Source organism: Podarcis pityusensis (genome assembly GCF_964106645.2).
Source record: "Podarcis pityusensis genome assembly, chromosome: 9".
NCBI lineage: Eukaryota > Metazoa > Chordata > Lepidosauria > Squamata > Lacertidae > Podarcis > Podarcis pityusensis.
In genome coordinates, this window is record NC_138034.1 from 25,827,463 (window position 1) to 25,854,776 (window position 27,314).

The window sequence follows — 27,314 nt, forward strand, 5'->3', positions numbered from 1 at the left end:
GGGAGATGTGAGGAAGTCCAAAGAAAATGTGAAACTATGTTAAGACAAATGTTATATTGTTTATTATGTTTATTTCTATTGTAAAACCCAATAAATTGTTTAAAAAAAAACAAAACAGAATGACAAATGTGAAATGTATAAATGTGTAAAGTGCAAAGGCTTAGGTATGTCTCCTGTTGTGCAGCAGCTGATGTCCAGGCACTCATTAAGAATTCACCATATAGTTATCTTACAGAACTGTGGTATACATGTCTACTTCAGAAGTCTCTTTGTGTTTAATGGGGCTTATTCTCATCTAAGTGGGTACAGGCTAGCAGCCTAGGCTTCAGTTGAGAATTGACATTGGGGGAAATGGAGTTCTTGTGCTTTAAACAGCTGCATCTCCAAGATCAGGAGCAGCAGGTTATAGCTGACTTGCCATGGTAAACCTGAGGTTTTTGGTTGGCTCAGTTAGAGAACTAGTAATGACTGTACTATCTCACCTTTTGTGTTATGCCATGCAACCCATGGCAGCCATTTTCTGACTGTCTCCCCCAGCTCTCAGAGCATTTGAAATCCCACTTGTAAAGAAAAGGGGGAAAAAAAGGTTGGTAAGCTTGTCCTATTTCCACATAAAGCACACAGAACACTTGTGCAGTCCAAACTCTGGTCTCTCCTTTTTAATTTGGACAAGAAAATTGGCTTCCAGGTGGAAAAATCAAAATTAGAAATTGAACTGTTAGAACCCAAATCTAAGAATTTGTCAAGAATGTATAACTTGCTGCTGAAATGGAACACTCAGGATGAAACAGTGAAATCTGCTATGATTAAATGGGCACAAGACGTTGGACACAACATTATGTTCGCTGACTGGGAACAGTTATGGACCACAGGTATGAAATTTACGGCATGTAATGCCTTAAGAGAGAATATTATGAAAATGATATACAGGTGGTACATAACCCCAGTCAAGCTTGCAAAAATTTACCATTTGCCCGATAATAAATGTTGGAAATGTAAAGAAACTGAAGGTACATTCTTTCACCTTTGGTGGACGTGCCCAAAGATTAAGGCTTTCTGGGAAATGATATATAATGAATTAAAAACGGTATTTAAGTATACCTTCTTGAAGAAACCAGAGGCCTTTCTCCTGGGCATAGTCGGCCAATCGGTGTTAAAAAAGGATAGAACTTTCTTTATGTACGCAACAACAGCAGCAAGAATACTCATCGCAAAGTATTGGAAGACACAAGAGCTACCCACACTGGAGGAATGGCAGATGAAACTGATGGACTATATGGAACTGGCGGAAATGACTGGTAGAATCCGTGACCAGGGAGAAGAGTCGGTGGAAGAAGATTGGAAGAAATTTAAAGATTACCTACAGAAACATTGCAAAATTAAAGAATGTTAGAGTGATGATGGATTGAAATTAAGTGGTTTCTAGCTGCACAGACTTTAAAGTTATAGACAGATCAAGATTAAGGATCAGGATTAAAAAGGTTAAAAGAATGGAAAATTGGCTATTAATAGATAAAAATTTAATGTTATATTATATTGAGATTAAGGATTAGGATTAAAAAGTAGGGAAAGGAATTGCTGGACAAACAAACTGAATTGGAATACAAAAGAGGGAGGTATGAGGAGGTCCAGAAAATAAGTAAATTCAAAAGTAGTGATGAAAAGATGGAATTGTTTTTAACTGTTTTTTTCTTTTTTTTTCTTTCTGTATTTTGTATTGTGTATTTTTCTTTTTACTTTTAAATTCTTTTTTTATTGATGTGTCTCTTTTTATCTGAAACTTTAATAAATATCTTTTTTTAAAAAAACAAACAAACTCTGGTCTCTCCTATATGACAGGCATACAGACATAAAATGTATGATGTGCTCAGCGCATGAAGAGCTGTTGCTGCACCAAAAAAACACAAAACCTGATATGCTCCATTGACTGAACAAAGTGGGATAAATTATTCTGTCCCACTCCTTCTCCCCCAAAAACACTGGTACTTGGGATCACCTGGTGAAATTAATTAGTAGTGGGTTCAGGACAAACAAACAAACCTCCAAAAATGACAAAGTTAAACTATGGAATTAAATTTCACAAACTCATAATGGACACCAGCACATATGACATTGGATATTAACAGATAATTAGTCCTGTAACAATGGGGACAAATCTGAAATTTTCTGTGGTTTGTTGTTGTAGATCATGGCATTAGTGCAGTTGGCATAACTTTTCATCTTCAGTTGTGACAGTCTTTATCAATGGGGGTGGGGAGAGAGAAGAAAGACCGATGATTCATGACAGCCAAGACATCCTATCAACAATAAGATGACTCCTGAATTTTTCCAGCTCAACTTCAAGGTGAATGAGGTGCTTTTCTTCCATACTTCTGCTGACTAGGGCGTCTTCTGAAAACCCAGGCAAGATGCAAGCAACCAGGCAGAACTATCAAGGGCAGTGAAAGCCTTTCATACATTTCTCTGCATACAGAAGGGAAACTGTGAGCCCTTTTAAGTGTTCACACAATGGGAGGAAGAAAAGCAGCTATAGATCTTGTAAGTATAACCAGGGTGGGTATCCCACATGGTTGGCCACTGAATCCTGTAGGACTACAACTTACATCATCCCTAGCCAGCATGGCCAATGTTTAGTCCAAATAACATCTGGAAGGCTGCCCCTGGTATAACTATTCCAGTGATTATCAAGACAGCTTGCCTTGCATTTTAGGAGACAGAAAATTAAAAAAAGGAGTAGAGTTGGAGTGGCTCTTGTGCACAGTAGCAGCAGAACCCCTCTAATACACTGCCTTGGTCATCTCACTGTTTTGTGCATTTGATATTTCCCTCATTTTTCTAGAGCCTCCCAAAAAAGGCAGAGTATGATTAACATATGGGACACGGCTGGCGCTGTGGGTTAAACCACAGAGCCTAGGACTTGCCGATCAGAAGGTTGGCGGTTCGAATCCCCGTGACGGGCTGAGCTCCTGTTGCTCGGTCCCTGCTCCTGCCAACCTAGAAGTTCGAAAGCACGTCAGAGTGCAAGTAGATAAATAGGTACAGCTCTGGCAGGAAGGTAAACGGCGTTTCCGTGCGCTGCTCTGTTTCGCCAGAAGCGGCTTAGTCATGCTGGCCACATGACCCGGAAGCTGTACGCTGGCTCCCTCGGCCAATAAAGCGAGATGAGCGCCGCAACCCCAGAGTCAGCCACAACTGGACCTAATGGTCAGGGGTCCCTTTACCCTTTTATGACTAACATGCAAGTCACAGGCTATTGCTGCTGCAACCAGACTGCTCCCTGAATTTAGAGATAAAGCTGCCTTTTCAGCATTTCCAGTTTCTTTCTGTTAAGAAAACAGCCTGCAGATAGGCAAACTTTGCCTTCTCCAGTTATACAGCCACAAATACGTTTTGAATACCCGCCCCGCATCCTGCAAATACATTTCTCATCCATTTCCTTGCCTTTCTATCTCTGACATAGTTTAATGGAGTACTTAATTCATTCCGGATATCAGTTCTTAACCTGAAACTGTTCTTAACCTCAAGCACCACTTAAGCTAATGGGGCCTCCTGCTGCTGCTGTGCCGCCAGAGCACGATTTCTGTTCTCATCCTGAAGCAAAGTTCTTAACCCGAGGTACTATTTCTGGGTAACCTGAAGCGTATGTAACCCGAGGTGCCACTGTACAGCATTTGAAGAAAGCATGCACTGCAGGTGAAATAGAATGGCAGTTTGTTCAGCCCCCTTCAAAATTTCCAGTAAGGAGATCAAGCCCTAAAGTTCCTCCCAGTTTCTGGCTGATCCCATAGCCAGCCAAGGAGAGTTCATAAAGCACACTTGGCAAGACACTCAATGGAGCACTGAATTACAGACTCTTCATAGCTAATGAATTATTGCCCAGTACAGTCCTCTCAGACCAAAAGAAATGGAAGCAATTCACAGAGCTGCTATTATGTCCTGCCAATTTAAAAATTAAACCACTTCTTATTGGAGGAGCTGGATAAAAGTATTTGAACAAAAGTGGCTCTTGTTTTCAAGAACATTTTTAAATTAAATGTGCTGGAGAACAAGACTGATATGCTTATTTAAACATTTATTTTAAACCAGCATCTGCTACAGGGACAAGTTCTAACTCATACCTTGGAGACAGTAGCAGGAAAGGACAAAACCACTGCTCAAAAATCTTTCCTTCAATCACGTGACTCAAGCTGTTATAAAAAGCTTTCTTGACCACTAATACAGTTTGAATGCAACCTGGATTTTAATCCTGGGCTCAGCAATGAAGCATTCTGATCTAGTCACATGCATTTCATATAAGTAAGACTTGCGTGGGTGAGTTGGCCAGTCATTTTAAACAAACAATGTTTCTTCCCGTGCGTACACTACAAACAAACTTGTGGGCCTAGTCTCTTGGCTAAATGGCAAGAGTTATCACTACTGTAATGAAAATAGCAAGCCCTAAAAAAATGGTTCTGTACACATTTCCACAGATTCATTGGCTCATGAAGCAAATTTTTAATAGGGTTTCTGAAGTACTAGATAAATCAATTCATTTTACATTAGCAGGTGACATCAAAGAAGTTGAGGAAGGAAAAACTCAATAAACAGAATATCAGTTGCAGCCCAGCAAGTGGGCTAAGTCCATGAGGGTCTATGATATAATTTTGCTGCTAATTCTTTCTGAGAACAAATCCATCTGAGCTATTTTACAGTGCTTGATGTATTAATTACTGGTAATAAGTGATGGTCAGCCCTCTAATTATCTTCCACAGGGTGACGTGCCAAATTAAAGACAAAGAGAAGGTAGGAAGATGCAACAATGGTAATCAACAACAAATAACGTATGATTAAAGTAAAGATATAAAGATACATTACATACAAATTACTTTGCAATTCTTCCATTTTGATTTCCACAGTTCGTTTACACCTCAATATATGTACTTTTTCGATTTTCATATTTTTATTATTTTACATATTAACTATGTGAATTAGGGTATAGGGGAACTTATTAAAATGCTGCAAGACAAAATCAAGGTACCTTTATGCAGTGTGATATAGGCTGCATGCACACTAACCCATTTGTTTTTCTCGGTCTAGAAGCATCCATGTTTGCCCCCAACATGCTGCTTTCTATCTAGATCAGGCATCCCCAACCTTCGACCCTCCAGATGTTTTGGACTACAATTCCCATCATCCCTGACCACTGGTCCTGTTAGCTAGGGATCATGGGAGTTGTAGGCCAAAACATCTGGATGGCCGCAGGTTAGGGATGCCTGATCTAGATTAATTCCAGATCCTACTGTCCACCAGGGTGGGAGTGGCTACTTGATACACATTTGAAAACCCTCCTCTTGGTTAGGTTATCCATACATTTTCATCCCTTTACATGCCCCAGGTAAAGGAAGAAGTTATTGCTCTCTTGGTATATATGCCCTACCATGTCAATGGGCAGGTGTGGGTGCATCTGGCTTCAAATGGACACACTGTGGATTAATGCACAAGAAATATACAATGACTTCTATTTTCAGAATGAAACTAAGTTTCTCAAAAAGTGCTTTTGGGTGGGGGGCAAAAATATGCAAAATATCTAGATTATGTGTAGACCACATAGAATAAACAAGTACTCAAGTCTCCATTGATTTTAGAATAATATATTGTGTCTATGCAACAGTAATATATGGCCAAAGGTTCTTGATGCAATTGCACAAAAAGGATCTTGATGGGACTGCATCAAGATTTGTTTTTTCGTGGTGTTTAATCAATGTGCATTAGCTAAATTTCTGCATGAAGAAAATAATATTTGAACCCAAACTGAAGCAACTTATGCCTACCGCACTTCCAAAATTAATTTTAGAGATTGCCCAAGCTAAACCAGAGAGAAGGGATAGATTTTTCTTATGGAACCATAACAAAAAGAGTCCAGGAATTAAATCTTATTATAATAATATTCAAGGGTTTATACACTGCATTACTACAGCTGAGCTAAAACCAACTCCAACTGTTTTGGTGTCACTTTCATTCCTGTGGAAACAATTCCTGGTTTTTGCAGTGTTTGCTTCCTCAAAATTTCATTAGAAGGAAATGTGTGAAAGCCCTGCTAAGGTTTGTTTTAATGGCTCCAAGTTGTTTTAATGCCTGTGCAACACCACCACCACCCCAAACTTGTCTGACCAAGATCAGGGAAGCTCAGCCAAAAGAACCGAGGCAAAGTCTAGCTGAAATTCCTTAGCATGCTTCTCTGTGAAAAGAGTACCCTTCCTCCCAAGGCTTCATAGTTCTGTGGGCTAGCTCAGATAATTAAAGACCAGCCTCTGAGGGCTTTTACGCAGTTCTCCCTGAGCCCCAGAACTTTGATGAAAAACAGGGAAACTATTTAAATTTTGTGTAATTTGTTTAGCTGCTTTATGAAAGCTTCCCTTGTTCGTCACAGAAAAAGAAAAGGAAAGCTAATGACAATTTGGCTCAGCTCTACTTGCACCTGGTCCACAAACAAACAAGCAAACAAACAAAAACAGAACAGAACCAGAAAGGCACTTTCTTTTAAACTTGACTTTTGCCTTTAGAAAAAAATTGGCACCAATTCATATTCTGTTTTCCAGATATATGCCACTGTCTTGATGCGCTTGCTAATGAGTCTTTGGTGAAACAATTTTCAAGCAGGCTGTATGCAGAGACACAGAACACTAAGGCACAAAACTACAATACTGGAACACCATCCCTTCGCATAATAGTTGGGAGTATTGCAGAGTCCCATAAAGTACAGATCAGGTTGGTTGGTTGGTTGGTTGGTTGGTTGGTTGTTTTTTTGCCTTCTGCTATATGTTATGAAGCAACTTGAAATCTTCTTCTAGCTACAGGTGGATTTCTCTGGAATGATTTGGCATGGAACTGTGAACCTGCAAGCAAAAACATTAGTAGGTAATATTGTGGGTCAAGTGGACACAGCGCATTTGAAACAAAAGGGTTCATGCTCAAATTCTTTTGATGAATGATCTCTCCTAGCCTTGTTTTCCTATCAGTAAAATGGGAATACAGTGGTACCTCGGGTTAGAGACGCTTCAGGTTACAGACTCCGCTAACCCAGAAATAGTACCTCGGGTTAAGAACTTTGCTTCAGGATGAGAACAGAAATCATGCAGCAGTGGAGCAGCGGCAGCAGGAGGCCCCATTATCTAAAGTGATGCTTCAGGTTAAGAACAGTTTCAGGTTAAGAATGGACCTCCGGAAGGAATTAAGTGCTTAACCTGAGCTACCACTGTAGTAGTGTCTTACGTCACAGGAAGCTGATCGGAAAATACACAAGTTGAAGCCAATAATATGTTAAGTACAGATCAACTATTTCAGACAGAGCAGGGATATGCTTTTGGTTTTGAACTGACACCCAGTCCTGTGCAAATTAGGGGCAAGAGAATAGGAGGGGTAGGAAGGGCCTGCAACCTCATATAAGGCTTGTGAGCAGAGAAGCCAAACTTGCTATTAGGGACCATTGGGATAATGAGTCCTTGTTTGAGCTGCGTGAGTTTTCATTTCCCGCCAGCTGTTTCTGGGGGTGCATTCTTTCTTTCCCTATGCATGGTAGAAGTGTAGTGATCAGGTGGGATTGCTATGAGGAATTATAACAAATATAGAGTAAGCCATCTGTGTCAGCAATGAAAGCATTGCATTGACTGGGTTTAAACTATTTTGATATGATTCTTGATCAATCCACAACCCTGCATCCCTGTTCCATTTCTCTTTCTTCACCAGTCATGTACACTGCCAGTTGCTTAGCCAGGCAGGCATCCTGGGCCATAAAGATAGTGGGCAAGTTTCTTTGAAGTAGCCTTTCCAATATGTTAATCTCAGGATATTGATCTTAGGGCCTGGAAATAGTTTCACAGGAAGGTGATAAAGATGCCTATCTCCTTGCCATCCTTCCATCCTCTCCTGTTTACTCCTGTTTGTGATCTCCAGAGTTTCTCCAGTCCTCTTTTATTTACTCTCAGATTAAATAAAATATGCATGCTCAGAGTAGTAGTCTTTGTCATTAAAAGAATTTCTTTTGCTCTAACTTTGTCCCCATGTGGGGTCTGTTGAAATGCTCAGAAGAAATCTGATTGGTTCTTATGAACACTCTGTAAAAAGTTCTTTGGTGAATAAAATGACCCGGGCCGAGGGGTAAAAAGACACAGAGAGAGAACACTATACGCACCCTTCCCAGAGTCTTGCTGGTTCAAGCCTCTGTGTGTATTCTTATTAATCAGAGTTCAATCCTTCCTTTACTTTGTGAACGCCTCAGGTAGTAGCAAGAGCAATCTCTCTATTAACTCTATTGGGGATAAGTCCAGTGTTGCAAATGGGAGAAAGAAGAGATTTGCCAGCCTGACAAGTAAAACCCTAGGTGAGTTCATCAATCAGGTTGACTTCAATCACCTTGACAAATTCCAGTTTCCTAATGATAACTACCTGATCCACACCCTTCCTGATCCCTGCCAGAGGGATTTCCCTAGCGCTGGCACTGCCTTCTTCCTAAGCCACTTGTTTTCTTGATTCCACATCTCCTGCAATCCCCAGTCCTTCAAGTTTCTGCCTCATTCACATCATTGCATTTTAGTCTACTGTCAAATTGGTGCTGGATCTTTCAGCCAGGCAAACTCTCCCCTCTTCCCCCTTAGCTTTCTAACCTTAGGGGCCAAACTACACAGTGCATCATGAGAACGCACACCAGAGGTTTTTTTTTAAATTGCAGGCATGGGCAATCCTGATTTTCATCAGGACAGCATACTCAGAGGGGGACTATTCAGGTTTAATTCTTCAGCCCCAACCACAACGCTGATATGAACCAAAGCCCCCCCCCCCCATGCTGCTTTTAACTTTGGAGGAAAAGCCCCCATTAGCACAAATGCTGGGAAGGGGAGGTGTTGCCATCAGAATTGCAACTGCAAATGGAAGGATTAAAACATGTCTTCCTGAGTGCTGTGGTCCCCATTAAAACCATGCTCGTTATTATTTTTTTAATACTAAACCCCTTTTTCTAATTTAGCATCACCTGCAGCTCGACTCTCAGTCTGCCTGCCTAGCCAGTGCACCGTTTCTGCTTCTTGCCAACATGCAGCTACTTCCACTTGCAATCTTAAGTCCCCCACCACACCAGACTGCTCTCTCACCAGCTACTCCGCCCCCCCCATTGCCCTTTCTCACAGGCTTCTGCTGAACCTTAACTCAGGTTCTAGTGAACCTGCTGCCTATGTCTACCCACTTTCTGTCTCTTAGCATATTACCCAGTGTCCTTTCTAGTTCTCAGAATTTCTGTCTGCGGACAGCGCTGGCTCCTGGCCTATAGAGTGAGATGAGCGCACAACCCTAGAGTCTGTCAAGACTGGCCTGTACGGGCAGGGGTACCTTTACCTTTACCTTCTTTACAAGAACTTAGTCTTAGATGAATTAAGTATAGCTACAAACTCTTGAAAAGAGCCACCCTAAACATCTTGACTTGGGGCTTCAACTGAATAATGGGGTTTACTCAGGCTGCAGTAGTGAACACTAAGTGAATAGCTGCTTTGCAAAAACTGACCAATTTATTGAAAGTCTATGACCAATTTATCAAAAATCCTTGATTGTACCAAGGAATAGAAATTAGTATAAATCCAGTAAAGAAGAGACAGGGAACATGTGGTCCTTCCCGATGCTGTTAGAGTCTAACAACATCTGGAGGGACCACATGTTCCCTGTCCCTTATTTACTGGATTTATACTAATTTCTATTCCTTGGAACCTCATTCACCCCCAGCCAGCATAGCCAATGGATGAGGATTGTGGGAGTTGTAGTCCAACAACATCCACCGGTTCTCCACCCTTGCTGCTCCATTAAATTTTGCCTGCTGCTGCACCTCTTTCATATAGAGGCAAACTGGTATAAAATGGTTTACAGCATTTGTTTTTTGGGCTCAACTTGTGATGTAAAGAACAATGCTTATTGCTCATTTTACACCATTCTCCCACAAATGCTAATATGCTGAAACTGAGAATCACAGTTCTGAGGGGATTGGCATCTTGTGCTACAATCTTCTTTTCTTTAATAAAACAGAGGTCTTACCTATCAATACCCCATGACCTGTCCACATTTGATTAGCAAAATCCATAGGAGTCAATGATATTTTATGAGGTGTATCTGACTGAAAGAGAAAAACAGATGTTTACCCTTTATAGCATTCATTCACCCACCCGCCCCGCCCCCCAACAAGTCAAGGGCAAACTATGCCTGTGACTATGCCTGTGTACATACTTTATTAAAGCTCATTTGGAGTACATTCTTTCCCTCAAAGAATTATGAGCCCTGTTGTATACCGCCACTGAGAAACAATTCCCAACAACCCTTAGCACACCAGAGAGCCCAGAATTATTTGAGGGGAAATGTGCTTTGAATGTCTGTTAAAGATATAGTTACAGATAGGTAGCCGTGTTGGTCTGCCATAGTCAAAATAAAAAAAATCCTTCCAGTAGCACCTTTAAGACCAACTAAGTTAGTTCTTGGTATGAGCTTTCGTGTGCAAGCACACTTCTTCAGATACACTGAAACAGAAGTTGCCAGATCCTTCTATATAGTGAGAAGGTGGGGAGTTGCTTCTTTTTCTCAACCCTACCCCAAACATTTTCCAGCATAAAGGAAGGTATCCTCATAGCAGAATTTCCAGCGCGGTACCTGATGGTGCAGGTCCTCCCCACCTTCTCACTATATAGAAGGATCTGGCAACTTCTGTTTCAGTGTATCTGAAGAAGTGTGCTTGCACACGAAAGCTCATACCAAGAACTAACTTAGTTGGTCTTAAAGGTGCTACTGGAAGGATTTTTTTTATTTTGTTAAAGATATAGCGTGCATATAGCCCGTGACATGAAAAAAGAGCTATGAAGATGTAACTATTCCACAAGGAGCATTGAAAAATGTCCAATACTAATTCCACTTTCCTGTTCAGCACTAAAGGCAATAATGTGGTTAAACAGTGAGCAAACATTCAAATCTTTGCAAGTGGGATATTCTGGCTTTGGATCATTCTCCCACCCCCAACACCACAAAACAGGGTGTTCATTCCACACACATGCACACCACAGCTTCTTCTTTTTTTTTTTTTTAATGATATTTATTCCAAGTTTAAAATTACAAAAAAAGAAAAAAATATATAAAATACAAAGAAGAATTTAACCATAACAAGAGAAGAGTGAACAATAAAATAGAGTAAAAAAAGACGAAACAAAAAAATATAAAAATGCATTAAGTTAAAATAGAACAAAAACAGATTAAACCTTAATATAACCTTTTCCCTTTACTTATTTCCATGACCTCCTCTCACCTCCCAATTTTGTATTCTAGTTCAGATCGTATTTCCAGCAAATCCTTCTAACCTTATTTTCATTTGCGTATTTTAATTTAAAATAATGTAGTTAAATATCCTCTGTTTCATCAATTTCATCAACTCATTTTTACTTACTCCTTTGTATCATATCTACCAAAACGACCTAATTTTCTTTTTCCAACATCTTTCTAACAGTCTTTTATGTTACAATATTTAACACAGCTTCTCAACATCTGGTGTCATTTCTTATGAGGCTGGGGTGTGTGTTTTTTTTGGGGGGGGGTGTCCTTTCTTTTTTTCTAAAAAAAAAATTAAGCCCCTGTAAAACAGGGTTGTCCCAAAGTGTAGAGTAACCGCAAGTCAGCTAAAAACTCTGTTATGCATGGTTAGCATGGTTTGGGCTACAAAGCATGAGAATATGAAGACTTTTATTTGTATTAAAGGAATGGTATCTGGAAGGCAGGAAATAATTCCTCCCAGAATTGCAAGACTGCATACAACTAAGCACATAGGAATAATCTAATACAGTTTAACAGGGAATAAAAGAGTGGTATTCCCACCCCCCATTTCAATTCCAGTTTCTTATTAAGAGTCTCAAAAGCTTTCAAATACCTACCCGAAATGTGTGAGTAGTATTGGGTCTTGAAAACTGATCTATTATGACAGTTCGCTCTCTAAGTGGCCGCCGTTCTGCACCATCAGGTACCGCGCTGGAAATTCTGCTATGAGGATACCTTCCTTTATGCTGGAAAATGTTTGGGGTAGGGTTGAGAAAAAGAAGCAAGTCCATCACTGGGAAAAGTGTAAATTATTATTAGCAGAAGTATGCTTTTGATTTTCAACTGATTATTTTTTGTCTTCCCAAAAGCTAATTTTCCATTAGTCACAAAATACTGAGAAAAGAGCTTCTAAAACTATTTACTTAGGCTTTTTCAATTGGGTTTCAAATGGATTAGAAGAGACAGATACAAGCAGAATTAAAAAGGCTAGGAAGGATCTGCAGCTCCTGTCTGCATCTATCTCTGGAAGCAGAAGTGGGGTGACTGGCCCCAGAGAAGGTAGCAAGGGTCTTCTCCTTCCCACAGTTTTTGTTATTTTTTCAATCGGTGGTGAGGTTGAAAAGTAAATAATTCCATCTTTTTTCTGGCCTTAGTTTACCATTCACAAGGTTGGAACAGCTGTTTGCTTGACTTATGCTAAGGCTGCTATGACTTACTTTGACAATTCATATCCATAGTGCTTAAACTACATTGTAATATTTGGCAATGTAGTTCCAGTTCAGGGAATGCAAGCTAGATATTTCCCAGCAGGAAAATGGGTAGCTGTTTAAACAACACTGTTAACTAAGTTGCCAACAAAGAACAAGCGTATGGTGCAAAAGTGAAGCAATTAAAACACAAAACAAACTATCATGCAGTAACTATGTGCAACAAATGAAGCAATATGGATAAGTGTCAGTGGAGCAACAAATTGAATAAAGATCCTTGAAAAGTTACAGAAAAATACATTTTGCTGAAACTATTAAAAGTTATTACGTCATGCTGATTTCATGTAGAAGTTGTAAGTTATAATGAGAGAGCATGATTTTTACAAGGCCACTCAGCAAGCTTCATAGATGGAAGGAGAATGGAACCTAATTTTATCATTTGCAAGCCCAGCAACTAACAATTGTACTTGCTTGATTTTCTCTAGGATTTAAAGTGCTCCAATGACAATACTATTAAATTCTCAACTGAATTGCTAATGGTATAAAACAAAGAATGACACACACACACTCTCTTACAAAGCCTAGCTGCGATCCAGGAACGGAAAGATATTGCTCAACGGCATCTGATGTAATCGGTGGCAGCTTGTTCCGGGCTGTAGGCAGAAGTGGAGAGGACAAGCGATCTAAGGCAGTACATCTGTGGGCCAACAATAAGGATACATGAGATTATATGTATTTCACTTCCTTCCGTCACTGCAGGAACTATTCTTAATTATCAAAGGTGATCAAGGGTCTGGAAACCAAGCCTTACGAAGAGAGCTTGAAGGAGTTGGGTATGTTTAGCTTGGAAAAGAGGAGACTGAGAAGAGATATGATAGCCATCTTCAAATATCTTAAGGGCTGTCACATGGAAGAGGGAGCAAGCTTGTTTTCTCCTGATCTGGAGGGTAGGACTCGAACCAATGGCTTCAAGTTACAAGAAAGGAGATTCTGACTCAACATATAAAAAAACTTTCTGACAGTAAGAGCTGTTTGACAGTGGAACAGTCTCCCCCAGGAGGTTGTGGACTCTCCTTCCTTGGAGGTTTTTAAGCAGAGGTTGGATGGCCATCTGTCATGGATGCTTTAGCTGAGATTCCTGCATTGCAGGGGATTGGACTAGATAACCATTGGGTCCTTTCCAACTCTACAATTCCAACAACAACAACAACAACAACAGAATTCCTGTTAATTAGAGAGATATAGTATTATGTTCTTTGTGAGAAACAACACATCTCTTTAAAATATGATATTCTCCAAAAATGTGTTGATGCCAAAGTCATACCACTGCTCACGTTTCCCATTGACTGTACATGCTATTTCCCCCTTAATTGTCAAATGGAACCATTTCAAAGATCTGGCCATTAGTTTTTAGTGCACACACAACTGGGCTGCAAGCTTAAAAATAAATTAAAACCTACATCAAGTCAAATTCAAATTCAGTGCCAAGAATGGCTGAATTCTGCAACCTGAATGCTTCCCCTCAGACCTGAATCTAGTTTCTGTGGAAATAAAAAAAAAATATTGTCCAGTAGCACCTTAGAGACCAACTAAGTTTGTTCTGGGTATAAGCTTTCGTGTGCATGCACACTTCTTCAAAAGTTGGTCTCTAAGGTGCTACTGGGCATTTTTTTAATTTATTTTGTCTGCATCAGACCAACACAGCTATCTACCTGAATCTAGTTTCTGTGGGTTCACCAGCCGCTGTTCACAGAACTTCAAAGCTACCCTCAAAATGTGTAGGAGGGAACAGAAATAAAAGAGGGTTGGTCTCAGTGCCTGTTTCTGAGATGCAACCACAGGGTGGTGAAACACACCCTAACTAACTCCCATGCTTGAGCTTAATATGTCACTAGGGTCATGAAAGTGAAGAATACAAATGAAGCCTCACAGTTTTGTCCCCCTAAGGACTTCATCGCTGTAAACATTGGGGGTCTTTGACCGCAGAGGATCTGTAGCTATTGACGGTAGCCTACGGTGGCCTGCTGTTTTTCTAGAGGATCCAAGCAATACTCGGGAACATGAGAGAACACTACTGTCAGGAATTCGCCCCAGCCGATTTCGTGCTGAGTTAACACTGGAACCCACTTGCGGCTTGTCTTCCTGCTCATTCCTGAAAAAGAGCAATTTCAGCAAATGTAGTTGCCACTTATACAAGATTCAACCCTTCTGCAGCCTGCCCCCAAAGCCCTTTCCCCCGCAGAAGAGAATATGCAGCTTTAATTATACTTTATATTTGAAATAAAATAATTTAACCAAGGCCCAAAATTAAAACACATAACATAAAATTGAAGTGTTGACTTCAGAAAGGCTTCATAGAGCCAGATGTTGAGGTTCAGAAAGGCTTCATAGAGCCAGATGTTGAGGACTTCCGGGTTGGCGCCATCGCCGAATGGCGGACTCCCTCCGAGCTCCGGAGGGAGCCGGCTCGGCAGGGGCTGGGTCCTACCGCGCCGGCGACGCGGGGACCCTTAAAAACCACGGGCACGGGGCCCGTGGACATGGGGACTCGGCTGGTACCGTCAGCGCCCTCCCGACTCGTGAAGGAGCCTTTTTAAAGGCTACGGATCGGGTGCCTGGGAGTGGCGTGGTACTTTGAGTCTATCGCTTCCCCTGCCGAGTGCAGCCGCATGCCATTCGTCGGAGAGCGCTGGCTTCTTCCATTTGAAATTCGGACATTTAACAAAAACCCGTGAGTAATTGGGTAACCGGGTACAAAAGGAGGAAAAAAAAAAGGAATTTTTTTTTTCGGATTCGGCACGAGCGGGGGGGATCTAAAAAGGAAGTCAGTCCCCTCCCTGATTGTAAACATGCTAAAACAAGGACTGAGAAACCAAGATCAATTCAGAAGTTTATTGCTGACTAAAAATATCAAATTCCACGATGGAATCATTACAAGAATTGTGCTGGAGGAGAGTCGAGGGTGAGAGGGAAAAGGCAACCCCCCCCCCCCCGGGAACCGGGGCGATTCAGAGAACCTGGCGGAGAGAGATGGAGAGTTTGACAGCTGTCAAAGTAGCTGTCAAATCTTGAGAATATAAAGAGGACTTTGCTACAAGTACTTTGCTGGTTAATTTTGATACAATTGGATATAAATATGGATACAAAATGTCGGGTGGAAAAAGAAACAACAATTTGACTTTTGGATGAGAGGACACAAAGTTATTGCAATCCCTCTAGAGGGGCTTTGGGACATTACAAGCGGCGTATATGGAAAACTACTCTGGGATGTGTACTACTGGTCTTAGCTCCTGGGAAAGTAGCAAAACTGAAATATTTGTTTTGTCTACAGAGGTGACAACACAATAGAATCTTTCTATTTAAGTAAGCTCCTGAATAACAAACCTCTGTAGAGATACTAGATTTCAGAATAAGAATGGTTTTGCAGCTGAACAAGACAGAAACCTGAGAAAGTAAGAAACAAAAGAGTAAAGGACCAACTACGCCACGGCAAGAACAATGGGAGGAGTAACAATGATCAAGGGAAATTAAAGGCCTCGATTAGACTGGACTTTTGAAATTAAACATTATCAAAACAAGTAAATTTAAAGAAAACCGGCAAGATGAATTGAGAAAGTTTGGCTGTGGACTTGAGACCTCCAGGCCGACAACATACAGACTGATGGACATAGGGAATCTAAACCGGGGAAGGGAGGGGGAATTCTAGAATCCAAAGGCTATGTAATCAACTTCTGGAACCTTCTTCTATTTTCTATCTTTTAAATTTTTTTTTTTTTTTATATATAACTTTGGTATTTTGATTTAACAAGTTTTGGGGAAAAAAAGGGGGAATTCGTGGAAGGAAACGGGGTAGATTTTGGGGAAAAAAATCTTTGTTCTATTTTGTTAAAGGTGAGGAGTGATGTTAAGATTGTAATTTAAATTGGCTATTAGGCATAACATATTAGGTTAAATTGGGAATGAGAACTTGTGGAACCAACGTAGGGAAAGGGGAATACAGTCGGGAGGGGAAGGAGGGAGTCCCAGAAAGAAGGTTATGAAAATAAGGGTTTAAAATTGGTCTCTTTTCTTTCTTTTTTTTCTTTATCTTTTCTATCTTCTTTATTCTGTTATTATTGGAAATTTTAATAAATATGATTAAAAAAAAAAAAAAAAGAGAACACTACTGTCAGGAATTCGCCCCAGCCGATTTCGTGCTGAGTTAACACTGGAACCCACTTGCGGCTTGTCTTCCTGCTCATTCCTGAAAAAGAGCAATTTCAGCAAATGTAGTTGCCACTTATACAAGATTCAACCCTTCTGCAGCCTGCCCCCAAAGCCCTTTCCCCCGCAGAAGAGAATATGCAGCTTTAATTATACTTTATATTTGAAATAAAATAATTTAACCAAGGCCCAAAATTAAAACACATAACATAAAATTGAAATGTTGACTTCAGAAAGGCTTCATAGAGCCAGATGTTGAGGTATAGATTGAAAAATAAATATAGCATGCACTGTGAGAGTGAAATGTGATCTCATAAGTCTTTGCAACACATACTGTATCTTTTCTGTTAGCCCAGAGTGCCTCTGTTGCAGTGGCTTAGCTTGGATTGTCATGACACCATTTAAATCGCTGTGTAAATTGCTGGGAAACCGGTGGATCTAAAGAAAGCAACAGAAGCAAATCACTTAATGTTTTTGAGGTAATTAATCAATATGTCTGAAGGCCTAAAACATGTGCAACATTGTGGGTGAAGATGTGCAAAGTTACCTAATGCAGATGCTGAAGAACATTTCACCCTATGCAAAAAGCATGTATGAAAACATGAAGAAGAAACGGATGCCAATTCTATACTTATCCCTCTCTCTTTTTACACAATAACACAGAATTACCCTACAGGACAGGTCTTATTATAAATAATAATAACTACTAGTGTAATTTTGTTGAGACATATCTACAGTAATATCTCTGGTTACGAACTGTCCTCCTTATGCACGCTTCGGGCTACAAGCTCCACTAACCTGGAAGTAGATGCACCTGGTTGCAACCTTTGCCCCAAGATGCGAGCGGAAGTCGCGCGCCAGAGGTGCACACACAGCGGTTTCGAGTTGAGAACAGACCTCCAGAACAAATTAAGTTCATAACCAGAGGTACCACTGTACAGGCCACAAGTAACACATGAGTTATCTTGTACATGTTGCAATCAATAATAAGAATAATTATTAGTGGAGAGAGAGAGAGAGGGAGATGTTAACAGGAGTGGGTGTTTAATTAAATATCAACCTGTATAGCAACTGCTGCAAAAAATTCTTGCATCATTTTAAATGCTTGCATCTTGATTACATGAGTACTTTCTGTGCCAGCATCAGTGGCCCTGAATGGAAATATGGGAACTAGCCATGAGCAACAGATGCAATAGGCCTCTTTAATACATGGTTATGAGAGTTGGGCACAGGCTATGTGGAGAATGTGAAAACTGGAGCCTTCAGCATTACTAAATACATATGATAGGAATTCACTTTTTTTTTTTAGCTGTGTGGCTCAAGGACTGCAATGCATTGTGTCAAGGAAGAGTGCTAAGCAGAACCAGAGGGTTGTCTTGATTGTGTTTATGTATACACACAAAATAAACACATGTATGCACACATCTAAAAAGCAGCTGCTGCCTGTCAGGAAGCCTAAAGGCTAAAAACAAAAGGCCAGTTGTGGAATGCTGAAAATCAGTATATGTCATACAACCAGTGCTTTTCTTCTGGGTACACAGTACCAGCACCTTCCCTCCCCCCTGCCCCAAATGTTTAAAGCGTGGTACTTAGTTGCTACTTACTGTAACAACTTCATGGTGAGCGGTGGCACCTTTTTCCTTTAAAAAAAAAAAAGCAGCACTGCATACAACATCTTAAGGACAGCAGAGGTGTGTGTTGAAGTGTGGCTGGTGTGCTAGAGACCTTGGCTGGGCATGGTCACCGGCCACCGAGATAGAAGGAATAGAGAGGAAAACCTCACACAGGGCCTGGGGACTGGAGAAGTTGTGTGCTGCTGATAAAAAGGAAAATAGGATTTCATATGCTGACTAATGCCAGCTAGTTGGAAGATATTTTACCTGTGATGGGACAAAATGCAAACCAACAGATGTGCCTCGAGCCTCTGACCCTCTTGATGGGGGTACACTTGATGTCTCCATTGCAACACGGGAAATGGATAGATGTGGTAACTTGTTTCCAGTAGCTTTCAATTTCTCCATCTGTTTGTCATTCTCTAGTTCATCATTTAAAAAACCCCAAATTTCAATCAGACATAAATGTAAACATTTGCTTTAGCACAGTAAACTGGTGAATATGTAACAACTTTTTGCACAAATAATGCTGACTGCCTCCAAACCATAGTTTGGAAATCAAAGCAAGCCTTAGGAATACATGTTCCTCTTACCATTTTACTCTCATCTCAGGAGTCAGTGCTAACCATAGGCCCATATTACACATGCCCAATCAAACGTGCACAAACCATAGTTAACACACATCATGGCCCCCAGTATCATATGTGAACTGGGCCATGCAGACCAATACAGAAATATGATACCATACATATGGATATGTTAGCACAGACCATCTCTACTGCTGCACACCACCCCAGCCTCTGAGCAGTGTGAGATTCCAGGACTTCCAGGTGCTTACCTTGGATTTGTGTTTCTTTTGCGAATGAGACACAGAGGAGACTGCTATGTGGTTTATTTACAAATACAGTGGTACCTTAGTTTACGAACTTAATCCGTTTGGAAGTCTATTCTTAAACCAAAGCGTTCTGAAACCAAGGTGTACTTTCCCATAGCAGCGAGGGACTCAATTTACAAATGAAACACACTCAACAGGAAGCGGAACATGTTCTGGTTCCAAGGCAAAGTTCACAAACCAAAACACCTACTTCCGGGTTTGCAGCGTTCTTAATCCAGGTTCTTCATAAACTAAGCTGTTTTTAAACCAAGGTACCACTGTATATACAACCTGAGTCTACAATGGAGGGTTCACAGCATTAACATCCCCAAGAAGCCTTGCTTCCCCCATATCCACAGCTTCGGATTCAAACACTTCCTTTCTTCCCTTAATGACCCATCACCCAGACTATCACTTCAACAAGAAGCTAGCCTGGTTTACATTTTACCACTTTCTGCATCCAGGGGTTATGAGGGTCTCGGCACACGGTCAACTCCCCCAGCCCCTCCCATCACCATAATTCGTAACAATACATTTCTAAAACATATTTAGAATGCGTTGGAACTCCTGGAACCACAGAGATCATATAAAGCATCCATTTTTAAGAATGTTTTCAGAAATGGCTTTTCCATAAACATTCCAGTTACCTGTGATAGACGATTCCCAGTGTTTCCTTATTAATTCTTCCAGTACTTGAATTACATTCTTCCAGACGTGATCGAAAACGTCCGCAACCACAGCATCTTTGATACAGGCATTGGGGGAAATAGGAGGAATGCCATGTTTAACCCTCTTTTGGGCAAGTTGATATATCTTTTGCTCCAACTTTTCATCATCACTAATGATTGAAGCAAATTGAATCTTTATTACCAAGCACTACTATCTATTAATAAAAAACAGTCTACTTCTATTTACACAATCCTGTTATATAAAAAAAGGCGGCACAGTGCTACTTAAAATCTGCCAAACAATGAGCATTAATTATGTAATATTCAAATTCTACAGGGTTTAGGGATGCTTACTACGTTATATAAAAAAACCTATGACATGTCTACGACATGTATGTAAAAAAGCATGAACCTATGCACATGTCAAATGTGTTTCTAGCCACTGGGTCATACAGATTAGCCCCAACCCCCCTATCATTTGATCATAAACTACTCATACAATCATAGAATTGTAGAGTTGGAAGGGACTCCCATGGGTCATCTAGTCAAACCCACTGCGACAGAAGGCACATGTGTGCTTAATGTTTAGGGAGGTTTTTAATGATTGAAGTTTTATTCTGTTTTTAGTGTTCTGTTGGAAGCCGCTCAGAGTGGCTGTGGAAACCCCGCCACATGGGAGGGGAATAAATAATAGAATTATTATTATTAATAATGTGACTGTTTTTATTTGGAGAAAAAGCAGATTTGGAATGTGCTTCTGATCCAGACTGGGGGCTCCACATGGGTTTTCTCATGATAATTGCTCTTTCCTGGCTTTTTTTTTCTTTCCATCTGAAAGTTATTTACTGCAAACAGCAACTTTGTATTCAACAGCAGCCTGGTAGGGACCATTTACAGCTGCAAATTGGTGCAATGGTATGATCTGGATTGGAAGTCCACAGCAGTTTGGAGACCTAGGGATTTTTCTTTTGTAACCAAAATAAACAGCAAGCAGGTTAAGTACACTAGTTTAAACACATGACTAATGTGGTGTACAGTCTGACATGATAGTATTTGCCATTATGAAACAGTTCTTAGAGGTAAATCTGGTTCTTTTCAAACTGCATTATAATCCATTAAAAATCAAACATTTACAGTTCCTTGTTGTCGAATGCAAGATACTCTTCAATTTTTCCTTCTGCATCATAGATTTCTTCTTCCAAGAATGAATATACAGGTGATTTCGCTAAAGAAATTTCTGGTAATTCAGAGCTGAATGCCTTCTGCACTGGAAAAGCTGCAGGAATCAGTTTAGAGCCTGAGATGCATAACCTAAAGACAGCAATTTTAACACAGAAGGGGGGGAAAGTGCAAAAATTAAATATACACTAATCTTTTTATAGGAAAGTAAAATTAAGCAATTAAAGCATTTTTTTAAAATGTCATGAAGCAAAAAAATACAGGCTAGAAATATAGCAACTATCTCAAATTTTTCAGAGATGTCTTCCAGTGGCTTTAACCCAGTCAAGAAATCAGAATTTTTCCAGGTAGAAGAAAAACAGGAGGATGTTGTAACTGTGAGAAGCCATGGGATTCTTTTGCTAATCACCTACAACAGGTGCCTGAGCACTGCTTTGCAGACCTATATCCAGGACAAATGTCTCATGTTGCCAATAGTTGTCCAATGTATTATTTAACCAAGAAAATGGCATAATACACAGTATGAGCTTTGCATTAAAGATCAAAGCTTCAGAAATAATGGCTGTTCATTTCGCTAAGGCAGTTGCATTCATATTCTGGGAATATGTAAAATGTGTACTAGAGCATTTTAATAGAAGATAATGTCAACCAAACAGAAATAGGAATATGTCTGCATTAAAAGAAAAACTTACTCTTTCATACTGCTGGTGATTTCACTCAAGGTAGGTAAGGACCTGGAGTAAACAGAGCTGGCAGTTCTGCCCTGGTAATGCTGAAAGCCCTCATCTTTTGGGAAAATAAGCTGTTTTCCCAAAATCCTGCATAAAAGAACAAATATAGGGTTGGCTAATGAAGTGAAAAGAAAATGCAGATACACGCAACACATTCTTTTTTTTTTTGAAAAGCACTCTGTAGCATAGGAAGCCAGAACTTTAAATAGTGTTAGTTAATGCCAATCTAATTCCCCCCCATCCTTGGGAATAGTAAATTGTCAATTTTGCTCTATGCCGATGATGTAGTTTTGTTATTTCAGAATAAAATCTGACTTAGGAGGATGCTGGTTAAATTTGGACAGCTGTGTAAAAAAGAACATCTAAAAATTAACTATGATAAAAACCAAGGTCACTGTATTTGGCAAGAGGACTACCAAGTCCAGGTGGACTCCAGATGGTCACACCCTTGATCAAGTACTCAGATTTAAATATCTAGGATTACTTATTGATGGGAAGTAATCATGGAAACCCCATCTGGAAGCAATTAAGCTAATATCTGGCCGTTCTACTGGGCAGCTATATAGGTTCTTCCATTCAAAGGGTGGGCAGTTAATCAACTCACAAGATGCTCACTACTCAAGCCAACACATAAGAAGTAAATAAAGTGCATATCTGAGTGAAAATGCTTCTAGAAATAAATTATTTAATCCACATGCATAGACTTGCCTTAGGTGAAGTGATCTGTTAGTCCAATCCTTGCATTCTGCCTTTAGACTCTCCGTTTGGGAACTCACTTTGCCTTCAAACAACATTTCATCCACATCCCAAAACAGCTGATGAACTCTTTGTGTATTAGCTTTATCAAATTCCTGGGGAATTTTAGGTTAATATTTTCAAATAATATTTCTATACATGTTTGAAGCTGAATAAAATTACATATTTGTCACTCTAGTTATTTAGGAAAAGTCACACATCTTTTAAATAGTGTTTTTATTCAGAGAATGGAACTCCACCAAAACAGGTGAGGCTATCCTCCTTTGGTCTGGGGTTGGCCAACTTTCCGAGAGCTATGTTTCACCAAACATGTTACCTGCATCACTCTCTCTCTCTCACTGCCCCGTATACAGCAACATACTACACATACACACACTCACCACAAATGCAAGTGCACAGCACACTCTCTCTCACACAGCATACTCATACGGACATCACATGCACATCATGCACTCAGGCACACTCACCCCAAACCTCCCCCAATCCCAGCACTGTGATGAGAAGAAAGATGAGGATGGGTGGACTATTCTTCTTTATCCCCAGCACACTGCTATGCTGGGGAAGAAATGACTCTGGTTGGTATTCAATTAGGTTTTACTCAGAGAAGACCCAGTGAAATGAATGGACCTAATTTAGTCCTGTTCATTCATTTTAGCAGGTCTGCACTGCTTAAAATTTAGTTGAATGCTCCACACGTCACTGAGCTGGGCTTGCCAGAGAGGTTTGAACCTCTCATCTCTGCCTGGCCCTATGATGTGGTATAAACCACTTCTCCTAGTTCACTGCTGTGATGGGAAGGAAGATGAGGGCTGGCAGGTTAAAAACGCAAATGGCTTCACAGGCCTATGAGCCCGCAAGTATGTCACTCCTTCACTATCAAAGAAATTGGGCTCAAGATAGCATGATCTTATGGACAGTCACCTGCATCATTACTGCAGCTAGCACAGCATTCTTTATTTGCAAAGGGAGGAAGAATCATCTAGCACTGTGCCTGGCTGTTAAATTCTTCCTGTCAGTGTTGAAAAGGACTAGTTTGCATGGGCAAAACAACTTCTACAAAAATGCTTTTGACCATATGAGGAGACTCGTGGTGTGTGCATGGGGGGGTATAGCAGCATGGGGAAAGGAAACATCAACTGTTCAGGTAGGTTTGGGGCAGCAACATCTGCTTCAGGACAGAGGTGCTCAGATTTGGACTTTGAAGCTACGGTCTTAATTTGCATAGCAGCAAGTTCCTTGAAATGACCTGAGCAAGGTTTACAAGAATCTTTCAAAGTGAAGGTAAAGGAGAATGTGAGAAACAAAACAGATTCATAGTAAAAAATAAAAATAAAATAAACAGCAGAAGAGGGTGAGGTTAAAGTTGATATAAATGATGAATACTAAAATAAAATATTTTAATTTAGAGTATAGAAGAGCACTGAGCAGGGCTTTTTTCTCCTGGAACTCAGTTCCAGCTCCTCTCAGGTAGACACCATTGCCATTATAAGAGAAAAAGGGAGGCGTTCACGGTGAGTTCCGGCACCTCTTTTTCTAGACAAGTAGCACTGGGACTGAGCATTAAAAAATATTGGTTTAGATCACAGACTGCTGATCCATGGTATTCAAGACTACAGCTCTCATCTTCTAAGACCACTGACCATGCTGGCTTTGGTTGTCCAACAACATCTGGAGGGGCAGAGATTAGCTACCCCTGATCTAAATCAACCATATTTGCACCTGGCTGATCAAGATCACAGCACTGAAAGCAGCACGCAAGGCAGAAACAGTGTTCAGTAAGGAAGGTAAACAATAGTTTTGCAAGTCTGGATTATTCCATGCAAAACAACGTTAAGTCTCAGTATAGTCAAGGAAGTCACCAAGCGAAAAACTAGTTTCTAACGTAGCTGAGTATAAAAATTGACCTTGATTTCCAGCTAAGTGCAGTGGAGGACAGGACATAATATTGGCAAATTAAGAATTTTTCAGGAGAGGATACACAAAACCTGTTAATAAATGCTAACATACATCATCTCTCCAGGAGTAAACAGAGCTTCTTTCAGTAGATGGGCCAGTGGTGCAACTCTGAATCCCAGACCAAGAATTATTCAAGTCTGTTGGTGTTGTCCGTCTGCTTGATGAAAGTGACGAAACAGAGACACTGTGGATGAAAAGAAATTTCAAAAGTAAGTCATGGTACCATGGCTCATTAAGAAAGAAAGCAATTGTGTTTCATTAAGGACTTTGTGGCACCACAAAGACTAACTCCCCACCCCACCCCAGAAAGCCCTAAAGAGCAGCAATAGTAGCTACCAAACATAAAATGCCATTGATTGACTCTTGTAGACAAAAGGTAGATATCTCATTCAAATATACTGGCAAAATTTAAATATGCAATTCCCCATACAAATGGTGAAGCTCAGTTTAGCATTAGGGCATGAATGGAAAAACTGTGGCCCTGCAGACCAGCTTCCAACAATCACAAGACTCTTTATGATTCTGTTAGTGCATGACAGACATACTTAATTGACAGACATACACAAGGCCACACATTTATACAGGTGAAAAAGAAAAGTAAGAGTGAAGCCAAAAGGATAGCAATTTTTAATACAATCAGCTGTTGATATTCTGGCGCAACTTCTTGGAATATTCCAGTTTGTACAGTGAAACCTTGGTTGTCGAACGTAATCCATTTTGGAAGACTGTTCAACTTCCGAAATGTTTGACAACCAAAGATCAAAGGTCGATCAGCAAAGTCAATGGAGAAAAAAGAAAAAAAACTCCCCGGAAGCCATTCGGTTTCTGAAACTCATTCAAAAGCCGGAGCACTTACTTCTGGGTTTTCAGCATTGGGAGCCGAAACATTCCAAAACATAGGCATTTGGGAACCAAGGTTTGACTGCACTTAGTTTCCTAGGTTGTGGGGGGGGGGGGGAGGGGGTTGCTGCAAAACCTTGCTAACAAAATGAACACTTTCATGTGTAGAAGATTTGCACTACTCTCCTTTTAGGCTATTGTTCTGGCCCATTCTTCTTCCTTAAAGTAACCTTGAGCATTCTTTCCCCACCACAAAATCTTAAAGAAGAATGATTTCAGCAGAAAACGCAAGTCACAATACCAAAAGCTAACTAGGATTCAAACATCTACTTGGGCTCATAAAAAGAAACTGCAGTTACAAGAACTTACAAGTCCCCCCCCCCCGCCACTGCAAGCTGAATGCCACACTACAAACTACTTTAGAAATCCCCAGTTTCAAATTGCCATGCTATAATGTGGCTAGGACAGGTGCTGCCCCAGAAATGCTGCAAAGCTGTGATTTCCAAAATCAATTTCATATATATATGTACACACACGTATACATACACACATACACACAATTTTATCTTAATCTTTTAACACATACTTATGTTGTTATTCAAATAATGTCAGACATAAACACATACAATGTATATTTATCAATGGCTTCTTGCACGCTTTTGGTAAAAGGTGCTGGAAGGCCATCCTCACTCTTTCCTTGGAAACAGCGGTCTGTGTCTCCTTTAGATAGTCCTTTTCTGGAAGAAAAGAAGGGGGGAGGGGGAAGAGAGAAGCCAAATTAATTCAATTTTCTCGTACGTAGTTAAGATTTCAGCTCTTGTCCCCTTCTGCCAACACACATTCTTCCTAATGTCAACTTCACTGTGCAGGAGTCAGATATCAAAATATATTAAAATTTAAGAGAGGTTTATAGTCGTAGGTGTCTACAAGTTCCACCTTGAATCCACACAGGCGTGTGTCTCACTGGGTACTTACTTACCTATGGCAGTAACAGGAGACTGGGTTTCACATTTGAATTCGACCCTACATATAAGCATTGAGCATACCATGTATTCATGGCTACAGAGTGTTCTGCTAATACTGCCTCTTTGGAAGCTGACCATGTGAAAAGCCATGTGTTATAGCCTGCCCTGAATCACTTATAACATAGGACTTGTATTAGGCAGGAATGTCCCTAGTCAGCAAGAGGTTTTTTCCCCTGGAGGGCCACTTTGAGAAGTGAGCAAGAGGCAGAAAGACAGCACCATAATCCCCATCTCCACCCCCTAAACAGGCTTACTAGGATAAAAGGTACTCAGTCTGTCAAGGAAATTTGCAGAACACCTTAAACTTTGTGTTTACTGTTAATATGTTACTGCCCTTAGTAGAACTCTGGCAAAAAGAGAGGAAAGAGGGCAGACTTCAGAGAAGCTGTTCTGTGATTGCTAGATTCTGTTTATGCCTCTTTTGAACTGCATGAGTTGTTCTGCATTGATAAAGGTTTAATTTCTTCACATCACCCCTGACTGGGGGGAAAACACCAGCCAATTCCTGTAGCCAGAGCCACTTTTCTGAAAACCCCTTTTTGTATTTATATTTATTACTAGGGGCTATCAGTGCTATTTTTCTAGAAAAATAGGTGCCAGAACTCACCATGAACACTTTCCTGGTTCTCTTAGAATGCCAATGGCATCCACCTGAGAGGTGCCAGAAATGAGTTCCTGGGATCTCCCCCTGAAAAAACAGCCTTCGAGATAATTATGGCCAGTGAGTTCCAGCTGAAAAAAGCCATGATTTTACCAAATGAAATGGGCTTGGGAAAGGAAATAGTGTTGTGGGAGAGGGGAGAGGGTATTATTTGGTTGTTTTTTTGTTCTTGTTTTTATTATGTATTTTGGTTTTTTTTGTCTTGTATTTTTATGCTGCGAACTTCCCTGAGATCTACGAATGACGAACAGTACACCTGCCTTTGCTACGAAGCCACTTCACATATTATAAGA

General features: G+C 40.4%; 1 protein-coding gene across 3 annotated transcripts in view; it reads right to left on the bottom strand.

Annotated features, from left to right (window-relative positions):
* Positions 1–4,479: 4,479 nt before the first annotated feature.
* The window catches only part of FAM149A (family with sequence similarity 149 member A), a 37,498-nt gene continuing 14,663 nt past the window's right edge, over positions 4,480–27,314 (bottom strand). For 2 of the 3 annotated variants that reach the window (XM_081020508.1, XM_081020510.1), the window contains exons 2-14: positions 25,962–26,072; positions 24,547–24,679; positions 22,492–22,634; positions 21,745–21,870; positions 21,008–21,184; positions 19,853–20,043; positions 18,599–18,753; positions 17,053–17,156; positions 14,446–14,667; positions 13,092–13,212; positions 11,925–12,053; positions 10,054–10,132; positions 4,480–6,875 (exon numbers count right to left, since the gene is read on the bottom strand). In XM_081020508.1, coding sequence (XP_080876634.1) covers positions 6,802–6,875; positions 10,054–10,132; positions 11,925–12,053; positions 13,092–13,212; positions 14,446–14,667; positions 17,053–17,156; positions 18,599–18,753; positions 19,853–20,043; positions 21,008–21,184; positions 21,745–21,870; positions 22,492–22,634; positions 24,547–24,679; positions 25,962–26,072 — 1,765 coding nt within the window. In that variant the 3' untranslated portion in view covers positions 4,480–6,801. The remainder of the gene's footprint in view (positions 6,876–10,053; positions 10,133–11,924; positions 12,054–13,091; positions 13,213–14,445; positions 14,668–17,052; positions 17,157–18,598; positions 18,754–19,852; positions 20,044–21,007; positions 21,185–21,744; positions 21,871–22,491; positions 22,635–24,546; positions 24,680–25,961; positions 26,073–27,314) is intronic. The other variant, XM_081020509.1, reaches the window with a different exon arrangement.